Below are 15,568 nucleotides of genomic sequence, written 5' to 3' on the forward strand. Positions count from 1 at the left end.
TAACCAATACTTGATCTCCATGATCGGAGTATCCATGGAAATTTACCGAACAATTAGAGTTGCACAGATGTTGAGCACGAGGCTGAGACGCCATTAACAAATGTCGGCGTCTTCGTGTTGATTTGTTGGGTATCTACCATCTGCCTTCCCCTGCCAGTTTTTGACCCATGACCAAGGCGCCACCCGTTAATCATGCTTCCATCTAGTAGTCCCTGAAGACAGCTACCAGATCGTCAAGTCTCATGACGTGACCGAGAAGCTTACTCTGCAACTCCAAGTATCTGCTGTATTTGTTGTAGTGCTCCGCAGTCATGACTTCTTCCTCCTTACCCTTCACATCATTTCTCTCCACGAAAGACAGGATGTTCCGTTCCCGATACCGGTGGACCTCCAAGTTTTGAAGGCATCGAAGCATGGTTTTGTAGAAATCGTCGACAAGTTGAGCTTCAATCCTCTCAATGTCAAAGAACCAGAAGAACATGGTTCGTGTTGCTGTTCGGCTAGCATCTCTCGGGACCTCCTGGACGTCAACGAAACCAGCCATCTGCATCGCAAGCATCTTGCCCTGCACCTCTCCCTTCTTCATAAGAGCAAGGGAAGGCAACATCTTCTCGTCCAATTTGCCTTTTTCTCGCAAAATTCTAGTCAGACGAAGTCCATGCCGACCGAATGATTGCTCGATCACGGCATCCACCTCCGTCTGTTTGAAGCCTTCGATCAATGGCTTGAAGTCGACGGTCCATTGGCCTCGACCCTGGCCACCGCAATGCCGCAGAAACCCCTGCCTGCTTTCTGATAGTAGGAGAAGATGTTGTCGTACTTGGTCCATACGACTACTACCTGGTGCAGGCCCGTCCTCAAATTTGACCTTTGCTTCCCGAGACCCAGAAACAGCTCGTGGCTCGTCATCTTCGCTATCGCCAGACTCTCCGCCTCTTGAACCATTTGTCTGGGAGCGAGCAGTTGCCCTCGGCACTGGCGGGCTTTCGTCGAAAGAATCATCAGAATCGTACATGGGTTGGCCGGATGCAGCTCTTATTTTCTCGGCGCTTTTATGGTCAATCTGATCTGCTGAAGCCTTGCCAACTCCATGAGAGACATCAACAGACTCATCAAGGGCTTCAAGGATTTCCATGCTAGTGACGGTTGGCTGGCGTACATTCGGGCCTGGGCCGTCACCGTCATTTGCATCGGAGTCGATTCTTGGATCGAGCTGACAGCGAGGTACTTGTTGCGTTAGCAACCGCAAGGCTGTGTGGTATACCTGGCCGGTGACCTCCCCGAAAGCATCAGCCGCGTACTGGGCGAGTCGTTGATTACGGAGTTCGACGAGACATTTTTCAACATTCACTCTGAGAACGATATGCGACTGTGCTACTGTTAGTTGGGTTGACTCTTCGTGGGTTGAGAGCAATAACTCACATCGAGCTCTGGCACATCATCATCCCAGTCTGAGTACTGTCGTTGTCCGCTGCCGTTTACAAGCTTCCTCCGTTTGGTTGAGAGCATGCCGCCCCGTCCAACTTGACGCTTCAGCTTCTTGCTCTCGTCCCGAGCCTCTCGCAGTCTTTTTGCCACCTCTTGTTGCATGAGTTCTTTGTTCCGCGCTGTTGTTCGCTCGCCAGGGGCCGTTTTGGTAACCTCCTCTTCGATTTCGCGGTAGACATCCTCAGGGTTCCTGAATGTTTTGGGACCAACCTGGTCGACGATTTCAGCTGCAATCAACCGGCTAAGAATAGCGTGCAACTGATGAGACGAGTGCGCCATGGTACTTCCGTTGGTCTTCGGCTTGAAGCCGTTGCCATTGACATGGCCATTGGTCGCATGGGCGCCATTGATGCCCAGCCCATCTCTGCTCTCGAATGCCTGCAGCAGGTCCGACACCCTGGCATGGCCGAGTTGCATAACGGTCTGCACAACCTCCTGCTCAGCGCTGCCGTATTCGATACCAACCATTTCAATAATCTTTCCAGCTCGAATGAGATTGTAACATCCATCTGGGTTGGCCTCGTATGTGGCGATCGTGTTTTTGGAATCGGCCTGGTGATATACAAGGTTCTGCTGGACAAGGACGGCGAGGCCATGACGCAACTGTCGCGGAGTAAGGGCCGTAGTTTGGACAAGCTGTGCGATAGTAGACCTGCCCCTGCTAAAAAGGACCCCTAAGATTCGCTGGAAGAGCACCTGTCAGCAAGACACAATAATGAGGCATGTCGCCAAAGATGTGCAGAGATGATGCGCCAACTGGGAAAAGACCAGGGTGCTGAGCAGACTTACAGCAGGGAGCTCGCCGCAAATGTCGTTGACGAGGTGAGCACAAAGCTCGGCGCCATGTTTGGTCTGGTTGAATGTTAGAAAAAAGTTGTCGGTTCAGCTTTATTGGCGGCATGCAGGACTCACCACCAACATTGCGAAACGTGGATTCAGTAATCAATCGACTCTAGAGATTCTCTCAATATCCCTAGAGCTGCCACAAAAGCTACCGCGAAGTCATTGAAATAATGCAATGCCGGTGCGTGGTGTGGGAAAGAAGCAATCGGCCGGAAAACAATGTGGTCGCAGTCAAGTGTCGCTTGCGTTGGCTGGCAAAGGAACGGAGGTCGAGTGAGTGTATCCGTATGGAACTTTTTTTTCCTTGGGCAGCGGGCCACCTAAGGCGGGGTGGGGGACAAAATCAATGAAAAGCGCCGAGTCACCGACACAGTCAAGGTGAGTCAAGGCTAGAACCTTTCAGGTACTACCTAAACAGGTACTTGGCTGAGCCGCAGAGGTGCCACATCCTAGGATCTGCGGCCGGTGGAGGAGTAGGGGGGGCTCGCCGTGGCTTGATGGAGAGACCCGGTGGTCACCAGCCTCAGTTCCCAACGATGCGAGGAAATGTCCGACTCATCACTGTGATTACCTAAGGCTTATATTCCAAACTTGGGAAGAAAAATCGGTGGAGCCCCTGTTGCACGTAATCAGTCGACCGTTCATTGGAGGTTCGGAGACAAGGCACTTTTCAGTCACGTGATAGTACGAGTGACCCGTAGCTAACCTCGTTCGATGGATCGAAAATTGGTCGGGATTGTGACGAGGCACTTTCTTGTTGAAGCTCCGACGAATTGAGCGTCACGAAACTGGATCTGCCAATTGTCGGCAACCGCATCATCGCAATGATCTCTAGACCGTCTCTCGCGAGACCTGCGCAGCAGGCTCTACGCCACTCGAGCTGTGCTCGCACAATCTCGGGTCGCCGGTTCGCCAGCGCTGCTGCTGGCTCCGGCGCCTTCGAGACCTCCGACGTTGGTGGTGTCAAGGTTGCCGCGAGAGACTCGCAGGGCCCTACAACCAAGCTGGCCATCGTGGCCAAGGCCGGTACCAGATATCAGCCTCTTCCCGGACTGACCTCTGGTCTTGAGTCCTTTGCTTTCAAGGTACGATGCGAAGCCAAGATCCAACCCTTGAAACCAGTCCGTTGAGAAACATTGCGCTGACAAGTTTTCCAACGAGTAGACCACTGCAAAGCGCTCTGGACTGCGCATCGTCCGCGAATCCGAGCTTCTCGGCAGCCAATTGACCGCATACCACACCCGTGAAGCCCTTGTCCTTGAGGCCAGCTTCTTCCGCGATGACCTTCCCTACTTTACGGAACTTCTCGCCGAGGTTGTCTCGCAGACCAAGTACACCAGTGAGACTCCCTCCAGAATATGGCATGTGTGATACAACTGGCTGATTGCTGCTTAGCGCACGAGTTCCACGAGGAGGTTCAGCCCGTCCTCCGTTTGAAGCAGTCCGCTGTCAGTGCTGCTGCTCTCGCTCTCGACTCTGCCCACTCCGTTGCTTTCCACTCCGGCCTCGGCTCCCCCGCCAACCTGACACCCTCGATTCCCATTCAGCCCTACCTGAGCGAGTTCGCCGTTTCCGAGTTCGCCCAGTCCGCTTTCGCTAAGTCCAACATTGCCCTGATTGCCGACGGTGCGTCCGCCGCGAACGTGAGCAAGTGGGCTGAGCAGTTCTTCAAGACCGTTCCTTCTGCCTCCTCCGGAAAGCTCGCTCTGAACACTGCCGCCACGAAGTACTACGGTGGCGAGCAGCGCACCTACAGCCCCTCTGGCAACGCCTTGGTCATTGCCTTCCCTGGCGCTACCAACGGTCAGACCTCTCCTGAGCTTGCCGTGCTTGCGGCCCTTTTGGGTGGCAAGTCCAGCATCAAGTGGTCTCCCGGCTTCAGCCTGATCAACAAGGCTGTTGGCTCCGCCCCTGGCCTGTCCACCTCCACCGTCAATCTCAACTACTCTGACGCCGGACTCTTGGCTGTTCAGCTTTCGGGATCGGCTTCCGCTGTCCGCACCGCTGCTCAGGAGACCGTCAAGGCCCTGAAGAGCATCTCCGAGGGTACCGTCAGCAAGGAGGACCTGACCAAGGCTATTGCTAAGGCCAAGTTTGACGCTCTTGAGGCTACTGAGAAGCGCAGCGGAAGCATTCTTCTTGCCGGATCCGGACTTGTCCACAACGGCAAGCCCATCGACGCCGCCGAGATCGCCAACTCTATCGGATCCGTCACGGCTGACAAGCTCAAGGCGGTAAGTGGACCTAACCTTCTATATTTTGTGAGCTGGAATACTAACAGCTGTATTGCAGGCGACGAAGACGCTCCTGGAGGGTAAGGCCAGTGTTGCGGCCGTCGGGGACCTGTACGCGCTGCCGTACGCCGAGGAGCTTGGCCTTCGGGTGTAGACGGGAAACAGCCTGGCTCCTAGCGGCCGAACGATCAGTGTACCAACAGTCAAGCATTTGCGGTAGATTGGGGAAATGTATCCGTTGTGAACATATGTAGTAGAATTTTTTTGTGTCTGCCTAGGTTGCCTAATTCCCTCGTATGAAAATTTTGTTTTGTTTACATGTTCGTCCGGTGTTTCTCGCGACCCTTTTGTCAGCCCAGGAAACCCGGTTGACGGACAGTCAAGGGACGAATGGGCAGCGACACCAATTGTTGGCGGACTTCATATAAACAACCGAGCCCAAGCAGACAGACCGATTGTGGTCTGAGGCAAAGGGTGAGCACCCTGATTTCCAGCGAAAGTTTTTCTGACGTTGCCATATTGTAAAAACCAAGAAACCCGTTGTTGCAGATATCCACGGTCTCAACTCGTTATGTTGTTCATTGCGGCAGACGCTGGCGATGCCCAAAGCACAGCCATACTAAGCTCAGAAACCCACAAATTCTCCATCCAAAGCTAAGATACTCGGTTTTTAACAAACTTACGGGGTCTGGTGGTAACGCCGAACATGCGACGGGCTACATGGACACCACTGATTGGTCTGGTGGGTTGATCTTTGTATTAACTATCATTGGCTACCTATGGATGCCCTCGTCTCTCTAAACAAAGTGCAACAGATAAGTAAGATGGGCCGACCGGGAGAATGATATATACAGGCTCGGTTGGATGAGGCATAAATCAGAACCCCAACATTTAGCTGTCTTTATTCCGGTCACTGCCAGCTGAGCATAGGAAAATGGACAACAATACTAAGGGGGACGAGTCTTCTCTGAGCGATTGCTCGAAACACTGCATGGACACACCTACCTAATGGGATTGAGGCGGGGAACAACACAAAGCACGGCCCCCCCAGTTCTGAACGGGGGATGTTTGGTACCTACTGTTAAAGTTCCCAGAGCAGAGAGCCTAAAAAAAGAACTCCCAGAAGGAGAAGTCAAGGAGACAAGATGGTTGGATCAATAGGCAGGTACCTAACCGTTCAATTCCATGTCTTGCCCAGTCCAGCTTCCTCTTGCCAACCAACGCTGTTCAGCGTGACAACGTACCTGGTAAAGGTGAGCCAACCTAAGGCGGTGTCTCGTGCCTTCAATCAACCGCCCAGAGTGTAGTGGATTGACCCGATGGCTCGAGGGGGCTTAAACGATGGAGGAGCCACTCATCTCTGACCATCCCCCGGGAGCACTATCCGTACCCGCACCCACACCACGCACTCTTCTTAGGTAGGTCGCTAGCCCCCATACAAAAGTGACATGGCGCAAGGTACATAATACCGCAGTGTAGGCCCACTATAGGCAAAGGTACCCCGAGTTAGCACCTTCGTTCGACCTTCCACAAGAGCACCAGGGTCCGGCATATTCGTAGGGGACTGCTGGTGCCAGTTGCTGCTAGCCTGTGGTGGTGGGAACACAAAGCCTCACCTCACCTCAACCACACCCAATCCCAAACTCCCTCCACGTTCTCGCCCTTTTTCGCCCACGATCGACGCTGGTCTCTGAGCCTGCTCCCCCCCTCAAACCCTCCGAATCGAGTCGCCCAATTGCGACGCAGTTCGTGCAGTTCCGTTTTCTCGGCTGGACGATATCAGGGGACGACGCCTTTCGTTTCTCTACTTTCCATTAGGCCTCTTCGAGCCCTTTTCGCTGCACCAGAACTACCTAGGTGAGACATATAGCCATTTGCCCTTTCCACATCCCCATCTCTGCTTCTTGGGCCCAAGTCTTCGGACATCACGACATCGTTCCCTTCCTAAACTCTCGTTATTCCATTACCGCGTCCCTATATCCTCTCCCTCCTTACTGCCGTACCTATACTTCAACCCTGCGCCAAGCTGCGACTCAGCTGTCTGTTCTTTATGCTTCTGCCCCCCACTGGTGGACCCTGGAAGCTAACTGTTGCCAACGTTGCCATTACCACAGTCGAATCTGACCAGAACTGAAGGGCCGGGTGCGGCCTCGCCGTCTGATTGTGTTGCCGATTGCCAGTCAACGGCGACTGTTCGATTTCGAGCCCGCCGAGCCAACATATCCTCCTTTTCCCGTCGCAAGGTGCGTAATTCCATATAATTACAATTGCTCCACCACTCTCGGCCACGGTGTGGTGTCCCATCCATTGGGAGTGAAATTCATCACATCGGCAATACGATCACTTTCTTGTGGACTGGTTTGAGTCAAGACTCCTTGATGGGTTGCAGCTAATAACCGCGAAGCTGGCTGACTCTTCGTCACAGGGGATTGGAGAGTATTGGCGGTCACGGTGGCACTGCCGTTGAAGGTTTTCTTTCTGTACTACCACGACATCCGCAGATCGCAAGATGGTTGCGCCCAAGAAACAAAGTGAGATCGGGAACAACGGTAACAAGTTGAACAACATGCCCTATAACAAGAGGGACTCAGCCATGGGTGGTAAGGCCGATGGAAAGGGCCCGAACGGTGTGCTTTCCCACAACTTGGTTGACCTCTATGACGATGCTAACTATGTTGGAGGCGCCCGATCTGGGTTCAGGACCGATACTGCCATTTCCAACAACCGACCGGGCAGCGAGCGAACCCTTCAACCATGGATCCCCGACTCCAGCGACGGAATTGACGGTAGCCTGGAGAAGTCCTCCGCCAGCGGAGGAGCCTGGGATCAGTTCGCCGAGAATGAGCGACTCTTCGGGCTCAAGACAGACTATGACGAGAACATCTACACCACCACCATTGACAAGAGTCACCCCCAGTACCGGGAGCGCATGGCCGCCGCCGATCGCAAGGCCCGCGAGATTGAGCGAAGCCTGGCCACCACGGCACACGTAGCGGAGGAGCGCGTGATGGATTTTGTCAGTAGCGGTGGCGATGATCACGGTGGCGATGAAGAAGACAAGTACGGGTTTCACTTGCGATGACGGCGTCCAAAGCTAACAGCCATGTTAAGGTACAGTGGAGTTCGCCGCCAGGACTTCCCACCTCTGTCGAGCCGCGAGAACAAGTACACCCCTCCCGCAAAACGAGCTCCCTCTTCGAACACAAATGTGGCTGGGGCCCCTGTCGACCCTGCGATCATCTCATCGCAGTTGAGAGCACCTGCAAAGAAGCAGACCACCGTGAAGCCGGAAGATGCCAAGCTCCTGAGCCAGCTGGTAAATAAGGGTAACGCCGCCCAGTCTGCTGAAACGCTCAAGGCTGTCGACCCGAAGCCCGCGGCTAAAGCTGCTTCTAAGCAAGACCCGACCAAACAGGCCGAGCTCAAGCCGGCAGAGACTAAACCAGTCTCTGAGAAGACCAGCGAAGCTAAGGCTGTGGATAACCCTGCTCCCGCGACTCGTCCTTCTGCAGCTACGAGCCGAACCATCTCTCCTCAGGTCAAAGAGGGCGCGCCGAGCGCAGCTTCGACCGTGGAACGCGACGTTCTCAACTCCTTCAAGTCTTTTGCCAGCCAACAGCGGCAAAATGCTGAAAAAGTTCGAAGCAGCAAGGCAAAGGCTGACAAGGAAGTCAAACTGACAGAGCTGAAGAAATTTGCCGACACTTTCAAGCTGTCGACCCCTGTCCCTACTGACTTGATTTCCATCATTGCCAAGGATCCTGATAAACAAAAGGAGATCCAGGCCAAGGCGCTTCAGAACGCGGAAGAAGTTGCTCGCACAAAGGCGACGCCCGCCCCCAAGGGCAAGGAGAGTCCTTCAAAGGATGGCGCAGCAAAGCCGTCTACAGACATCCCGGCAGCTCAAGTTCCCGCTGAGACCAAGAGCACGGCACGCCCAGGGCCTGCGCAACAAACGATATCTCCCTCCAACGTCCCGAGCCGCCATCCCAATGCTCGTCAGTCTTACGCCAGTCCTCAGTACCACACCCAAGCATACAGGAACGATAGATCTAGTCAACACATGACTTCGCAGAACCGTCAGCCGTTGGCCCAACGCTTGCGCAATGTGGAGCAACAGAAGATGTCGCAGGCACCCAATCAGCATGTTGGTGGCCAGGATATGCGTATGCCCCCAACGGGTCCCGCGAACAATACGGAAGCATTCCGGCGCGCTGGCGGTGTCCCAGGCCACATGGGCGGAAAGCTGAACCCAAACAGTCACGAATTCAGACCCAACCCGTTTGCGACGTCGTTCAACCCGAACGGTCATCCAAGTGCCGGGTCCAGTCCTCGCTCTGCTGCCGCCAACAACGCCGGCGCTGCCGCTGCTAGTACTGGCGGTGCTGCTGGCGCTAGTGGTACTGAGACGACGCCAACCCCAGCGTCCGCCGGACAACTCATTCGCCGGAAGACCAAAGCTGTTGATGTCAAGAAATGCTACATCCTTGCGCATGTCAAGACCTTTGCACCCCCTCAAGGTCGGAACTGGGATGACAACGATGGCTTGAGGCCCTCGTACGACACTCTGCCGACCTGGAGAGCGCCTTCAGACAATGAGAAGCCCGACTCCACTATGCTTATCACTTCCAAGGAGTTCTTGGAGCGCCAGTCGTTCGCTGCATCGTCAATCGCCACGCCGAACCACACGCACGTTGTGCCCAGTGCCCACCAGCATCAGCTTCCATTCCATTTGCAGCAGCCTGCTCATGGCCTTGGCCCACGCCAGTCTCCACATATGCCGCCTATGCCTATACAGAACCAGCATGGCCACGTCCCTCATACGCCTTACCAGAACATGGATGACCACCGGATGATGCATTCAAACTCGGCGCAGTCGTTTGCCTCTCCTCGGATGACCCAGGTCCCGATCACTTACACACCGGCAATGGGCTCGGCTGGTCAGGTTCCTTACAACCAGCCGATGATGCAGCCTTTTGTCGGACCTGGCACACCCCAGATGGGCGGTTATCGGAACTTCTCCAATAACCACCAGTATATGCCGCAACAGCCCGGTGGCCCTATGGGAGCACCGATGATGCCCCAGTTCATGAACCCTCAGGGCATGGTTCCGGCCCCTGGGCAGATGCCCATGTATGCTGGAAACCACACCCAGTTTATGCCTCCGAACGGCGCACCGCCTCAGCCCATCCCTGGGGCCAACGGCTATCCCAGTCCGGGGCGCCCATCAGCGCCCATGATGGTTCACCAAGGTTCTCAGCAGGGTCAGCCGGTATATGGCATGAGCCCCAACGTGCAGTATCAGCAGCCTGCGTTCACCCCGCAGCAACCCGGCGGTCAGGGTAAGATGGTACCCGGCGGCCGATACCACTAAAGTGCTAACACCCGGCTTAGTTGGCAACGTCCGTGGGTACAACAGCCCTGGTCCTCAGCACTTCGGAACAAGCCCCTCGCAAATGCACCAGTATGGGGCGCAGCATCGCAGTGGCGGCAATAGTTACGGAGCCAAGCCGTTTGCCAATCACGGGCAGCATCAAGCTCCTCAACAGGCTCCTTCGGTTCCTGCCGGCGGTCCCGGCCGCGTTGCTGAAGGCTCCGAGGAAGCCAAATGAGCATGTCAACATGACCAAGGCATGCCGACAGCGCCGTGGAAACCCGCCTCACCTGCCTCAGCACCTGTGCCCCTTCGGCGTTCATGACATCCACTCGATTTGCGGAGCCTGAGACAGACGTCACGAACATAGTTGTACTGGCAGTTAACAGCGATGAAAACAACACCGCTGTGCGATGGCGTCCTCGGGTCATATGTCAGTTGGAGCAGTCCAATCACTGGGACAAAAGACAAGATTAGGCTTCCTGCACGCAATGCGTTTTGTTTATCAGAAAGCCTTGTGCTGGTGAAACGATAGCTCGGAATCAGCTCCCAAGGGGTTTCGGGGGGTGGTAAAGAGGGGCCTTTCGCGAAGATGCCGCGAAGAGGGCGATTGTTCATGTCTCACGGGAGCGGGCCATGGCACGGGATTAAGGGGATGTGAGGACGTCGGTCGTGATTCAGACGCGTATGTGAAGGATGGATGTCGCAGGTAACTGGACAGAGTTGGTGAGAAGAAGCGTAGGAATCAAGCAGCTTAGGCTAAAGCCATCTATCATTAGGTGGCTTGAACATGATAAAAACATTACTTCAACAAGGGACGATCCTGAGCCTATGAGCAAACGAAAGGGACGAAGTCCATCACGGATAGCAATTGGCCGCTTTGAGCGGGAAATACAGAAAAGAAATGATGCCGGGTGGGAGTTTTCACATCGGAATGGCACGAGTGGCCATGACGGAAGGGAGATAGATCAAGAGGAAACACTAGCGTCGCGGGAATATCTCAGACGGCACGTTCGGCATTGTCACGCACTAGCAAGAGAGGGTCTTGGATTCGACATGTTCGAGCGTGGTCTGGGTCGAAAGCATGGCTTCGCGTAGGGCTGTTCCAAGGTGTGCAGATAGATCCCATTCTTAGGCATGGCAGGGTAGGCAGAAATACGGATGACGTGAAGTCGACTATATATGGCATATGGTCTATTTTTTCGATGACTAGCATTTGAGCAGACGAGGTGGCTCTATCTCTAGTTCAATCTAGTTTTTTAGAAACTCTGGGTAGGATCGTCGGAAGGGAAAATAGCAGCGGCTGGAGTTCAACTAAGGTAGGGAAACGGCACGGCAAGACGTGATGTGAATGCAGGCATGGGGGTGGGCCCTAGTCTGGCAGCGGGCGACGGGCGGCTGGCTGGATGGGACGGCAGGAAACATTTTCATTTATGGCGGTTGCACGGCGCATGCCAATTGGCGGCGCACGCAAGCCGCATGTTTCAGGCCATCTCCTCCAGGTTTCGCTTCTTCCTTTTACTCTTTCCCACTTTTAAAGCCCAGGCCCTTGTCGCCAAGTCACGTCACAGTCGGTTCCAGGGGATGGCTCGACGGAGGGGCGTCAGAGGGGGGATGAGGCGCTGGGCCGGTAGTATGGCTGGAACACACTGATAGGAATGCAATCGGGCGTGCACGAGGGGAGGCAAAGTGGAACCCTCAACGACACTTGGTTCGCTTGTCATAGCTGGTACAGATACTGAGCCATTTTGGCAGTTGGACAAACAGACATGGAGAAAACGCTCCGTCGATTTTGTGATTTCTTCCTCTTCGGGTACTGTTGAGCTAGTCCGGGAGTGTCACAACAGGTGATGTGCTGTAAGGTAAAAAGAGGTAATACCTACCTACAGCAAGCACAGGTGAGCTAGTGTGAGTAAACGGGCTGGGCCAATCAGCGAACTGGACGTCTCAGGCACGCGAGCTAGCTGGTTGGACGTGAGTCTGAAAAGAAAGGAACCAGCCGCAGCCGCAGCAGCAGCAACGTCGAACGGCGGGAAAAAAAAAAAAAAAAAAAAAAAGGGGCGAGGACGGCGGCACCCCATCCATCCCCTTCCACTTCCAGGGTCGGTTTGCATCCCTTGCGCTTCAGATCTTTACCGCGCAGCTACCGCAGTGCCCTGCCATTAGTGCATTCATCCCTTGGCCAATGACCATTCTGGATCAGCCCTGTCCCTTTTGGGATCCTTGGTTCATCCCACCTTTTCCACTTTCCTAGCCACCATCCATCCGCCCCCAACTCACATCAGAGACAAGAGCGCGCTACCACATTGACTAGATGCGCGCTCTAATCGACATTGCAGCCAAGTTCAGGCTATTTTACATGTTGGCCCACTGATCATCACATCTGGAGAGTAGTACACACATGCACGACTGGGGGGCCTATACCCGCAAGGCGGTAGTAGACGGCGGGTAAGGCGCAAAATGGTGAGTACAAGGATTGCGCAAGGGAGACAACTACGTGTGCTGCCTACTGTGGACTGGAATCCGGCGCGGGCCCTGGGCGCAACTCGGGGTTTCTCGACATCGAGGCGCCGTTGGACATGAAGGAAGGGGCCGGAGCAGCCGAGATATCCGCCCTGACTTGGGCCCGTGGAAAAAGAATCCCGAGGGAGAAGAAAAGGGAGGGCATCGAACCAGACGGCGTCCGCATCGCACCTACTCTACGTCGAAGGGATGGCCAAGGGTCCTTTTAGCTGCCAGCGTCTGAGAGCCTGGAGGTAAAGCCAGCAGGTAGCTATACCAAGCCGCCAGAGGCAACCAACACGGGAAGGGAAAGTATTTAGAAGTAGATAATGGTGAAGAAATATAGAGAAGACGAAGAGAAAGGTGCAGACGACAGGGGTGGGTGGTAGTCTTTTTTTGCGGCGCAAGAGAGAAAAGCACACCCCGCGACCGCTACCTTGGCCGCATGGCCATGGATCAAGATGGGCTGTGCCTATGCGACGACGGGACAAGATGCAGACTTGCCGATTCACCCTTGCTCGCTTCCCGTTCGTACCTTCCTACCTGAGATGGACAAGTTGGTTGGTCGTGGTATGGGTTTGTTCAACGATAAAGACCCAATGACGGCCTCCTGCCTTCCACAACTTCCTCTTGCCTCATCCGCACTTGATTTCATCACCGATTCGACCTCTTTTTCTCTTCCTTCCTTCGCCTCGCGCATTTTTTTCCTTTACTGCTCACTCGTCTACGACGTTCCGTCATACACGCTCTTGACTGTTAAGAATCCAGCCCAACTTGGTTTCACTCTACGCTTTCCACGTTTGGAAATCAGTAGCCTCATCATCGTTCCTTCCTCCCCTGCCTCTTCAATACTCGCAGCGGTTACGTACTATCCTTCGCGACCAGCCTCGCTGTTGCACATCGACCACATTCCTTGGACCTTCCAATACTGTCAGTTGTTTGACTTCTATTCTTTCTCGACTTCAAGACTTTTTTTTCTCTCTCTTTCTCGGAGAATAAAAAACTTGAAGATATCCCCCGTCTCAGTCACCTTGACTTGAACGACTCACTATCACTCACCAACAACACATTGAAGCCCCCCTTCCCCCCAATACCAGGATCAACCGAACCGCGGATATCTCAATCAAGACGAGGAGCAAACACACTCTTTGACACATCTCACAAGACCCCAAAAAATCATACACAAACACCTTCCAAACTTCCCATCAAGCCCTAGTTGTTTTTTTCTTTTCTGGAAGAAAACAACAACTCCATCCCACCTCATCTCGCACCGGCCTTTCGTCCAACCAGTAACAACGACAACATGAAGGGTACTTTCGTATCCGCGCTTGCGCTGCTAGCCAGCCAGGCCGCCGCTCACATGGCCATCACCTACCCGCCGCCTCTGCGATCCAAGGAGAACCCTTACTCTGGTAATGATATCGACTACAGCATCACCAGCCCCTTGAGTGCTTCTGGCAGCGACTTCCCCTGCAAGGGCGACTTGAAGCTTCTCGGCACCCCCGAGGCTGCCCCCGTCGCCACTTGGCAGGCTGGCCAGACTTACAACATGACCATCGCCGGCGGTGCCAACCACAATGGTGGTAGTTGCCAGGCGTCCCTCTCCTTCGACAGCGGTAAGACCTTCACCGTCATCCACAGCTACATCGGCGCTTGCCCCGCCGCTGGCACCTCTTCTCTCAAGTTCACCTTGCCCGCCGATACCCCTTCTGCAAAGGATGCCATCTTCGCCTGGACCTGGTTCAACAACCTTGGCAACCGAGAATTGTACGTTTCCCTCTTCTCCCGCCTACCTCTTTCTGAAATAAAGATCTGCCTTGCTGACACATCCGAACAGCTACATGAACTGTGCTGTCATCACCATCACCGGCGGTGGCGCCGGAGGCAGCACTGCCACTCCGTTCAGCAGCCGTCCCCAGATCTTCAAGGCCAACATCGCCGACGGCTGCAGCACTGTCGAGGGATCTGATGTCATGTTCCCCGACCCCGGTCCGGATGTTACCATGGCTGGCACTAAAACCGCTCCTCCTGTCGGCAACTGTGGTGCGGTCGTTGCTCCTAACCCTGGCACCGGCGGCGGTGGCAGCGGCAGCGCTCCCAGCAGCTCTAAGCCCGTCGAAGCTCCTGCTCCGTCTGCCACCCAGGCTTACCAGTCGAGCATTCCGACCATTACCACCACTCCTGCTGGAGGCGCATCGTCTCTGTAAGTGGCCCACCTGAGACTCCATCTTGTCCTTTAGTCCTTATTGACTTTGTAAAGCCCTGGCGGCGTCTTCATGACAGTCCCGGCCCCCAGCAACGCCCCTGCTGCCTCGCCCGTTCAGCCGACTACCTTCGCTACTGTCAGCCAGCCAGCTGCACCTAGTGACAACTGCACCTCGGAGCTTGGGGTTACCGTGAGTGTTCCAGCTCCCACCTCTGCAGGCACTCCGCCACCTGCTTCGCCCGCCACGCCTACCCTCGCACCTTCTCCCGGTGCTGGATCCGGTGGTGATGCTGCCGACGGCTCCATGACGCCTGGTAAGGCTTGTAACCCCGAGGGTCAGTGGAACTGTGTCTCTGGTACCTATTTTCAGCGTTGCGCCTCTGGCCAATGGTCGGTCCTCATGAGTATGGCTCCTGGCACCAAGTGCCAGTCTGGCACAACCGAAGTTTTGGTTTGGCAGAAGAAGAGAGCTCACGGTCGCCGATCGATCCGCTTCAGACACCACATCTAAGCCCCAAAAATATGTGCAATAACCTCATCGCCCTTTGAATGTATTGTCGAGGGGGTCACGACATTTTTATGAGGCTTGGACGAGATACGCGGGCGCACGCATCCATAGACACGACACAGGGTCTGGTTTTCTGAGATTTCGGCGTTAGGAGGATGGCAATGGATCTTCCGGGACTGGTTCCTGGCTTCTGGCTTGCATTGCGGAACGGTGGGACAGGTAATCGTGTCTCTAAAAGAAATAGCACCACGCAACTCTGCAATCGTTGTAAATGTATGGCCGTTGTGCGCGTCATGTGGCTATGGTGACTCTTGCGGCGCTGCATCCACTCACTCGGGCCAGATGATGTTGGTTTTGAGTGGACAGTAAATTGATGCTCGCCTTAACTCTAAGTGGACATCCCTGCCGCTGGC

General features: G+C 54.7%; 5 protein-coding genes across 5 annotated transcripts; 4 read left to right on the forward strand and 1 right to left on the reverse strand.

Moving 5' to 3' along the window:
* Nucleotides 1–58: 58 nt before the first annotated feature.
* LY79DRAFT_540505 (RNA polymerase III subunit RPC82) lies at nucleotides 59–2,676 on the reverse strand. Its single transcript, XM_060556874.1, has 4 exons — nucleotides 2,401–2,676; nucleotides 2,278–2,340; nucleotides 1,423–2,172; nucleotides 59–1,369 (listed from the first exon to the last, which is right to left on the reverse strand). The coding sequence occupies exons 1-4, from the start codon at nucleotides 2,407–2,409 to the stop codon at nucleotides 203–205; spliced, it is 1,989 nt and encodes a 662-aa protein (XP_060418391.1). The 5' UTR covers nucleotides 2,410–2,676; the 3' UTR covers nucleotides 59–202.
* Nucleotides 2,677–3,155: 479 nt separating this feature from the next.
* On the forward strand, nucleotides 3,156–4,719 carry LY79DRAFT_507552 (peptidase M16 inactive domain-containing protein; the record flags this gene model as incomplete). The annotated part of the gene is made up of 4 exons (XM_060553841.1): nucleotides 3,156–3,416; nucleotides 3,496–3,670; nucleotides 3,727–4,565; nucleotides 4,624–4,719. The coding sequence occupies 4 exons, from the start codon at nucleotides 3,156–3,158 to the stop codon at nucleotides 4,717–4,719; spliced, it is 1,371 nt and encodes a 456-aa protein (XP_060418392.1).
* A 2,412-nt stretch (nucleotides 4,720–7,131) lies between these two features.
* Nucleotides 7,132–10,177, forward strand: LY79DRAFT_507429 (LsmAD domain-containing protein; the record flags this gene model as incomplete). The annotated part of the gene is made up of 4 exons (XM_060553828.1): nucleotides 7,132–7,192; nucleotides 7,247–7,631; nucleotides 7,683–9,907; nucleotides 9,960–10,177. 4 exons carry the CDS (start codon nucleotides 7,132–7,134, stop codon nucleotides 10,175–10,177), a joined length of 2,889 nt encoding a protein of 962 aa, XP_060418393.1.
* Nucleotides 10,178–12,765: 2,588 nt separating this feature from the next.
* LY79DRAFT_350522 (uncharacterized protein) lies at nucleotides 12,766–13,613 on the forward strand. The gene has a single exon (XM_060552643.1). It carries the CDS (start codon nucleotides 12,903–12,905, stop codon nucleotides 13,479–13,481), a length of 579 nt encoding a protein of 192 aa, XP_060418394.1. The 5' UTR covers nucleotides 12,766–12,902; the 3' UTR covers nucleotides 13,482–13,613.
* A 131-nt stretch (nucleotides 13,614–13,744) lies between these two features.
* On the forward strand, nucleotides 13,745–15,158 carry LY79DRAFT_587229 (extracellular protein; the record flags this gene model as incomplete). The annotated part of the gene is made up of 3 exons (XM_060560745.1): nucleotides 13,745–14,208; nucleotides 14,279–14,644; nucleotides 14,702–15,158. The coding sequence occupies 3 exons, from the start codon at nucleotides 13,745–13,747 to the stop codon at nucleotides 15,156–15,158; spliced, it is 1,287 nt and encodes a 428-aa protein (XP_060418395.1).
* Between the last annotated feature and the right edge of the window lie 410 nt (nucleotides 15,159–15,568).

The sequence above is a fragment of the Colletotrichum navitas genome (genome assembly GCF_030913465.1).
Source record: "Colletotrichum navitas strain CBS 125086 chromosome Unknown LY79scaffold_7, whole genome shotgun sequence".
NCBI classification, from domain to species: Eukaryota; Fungi; Ascomycota; class Sordariomycetes; order Glomerellales; family Glomerellaceae; genus Colletotrichum; species Colletotrichum navitas.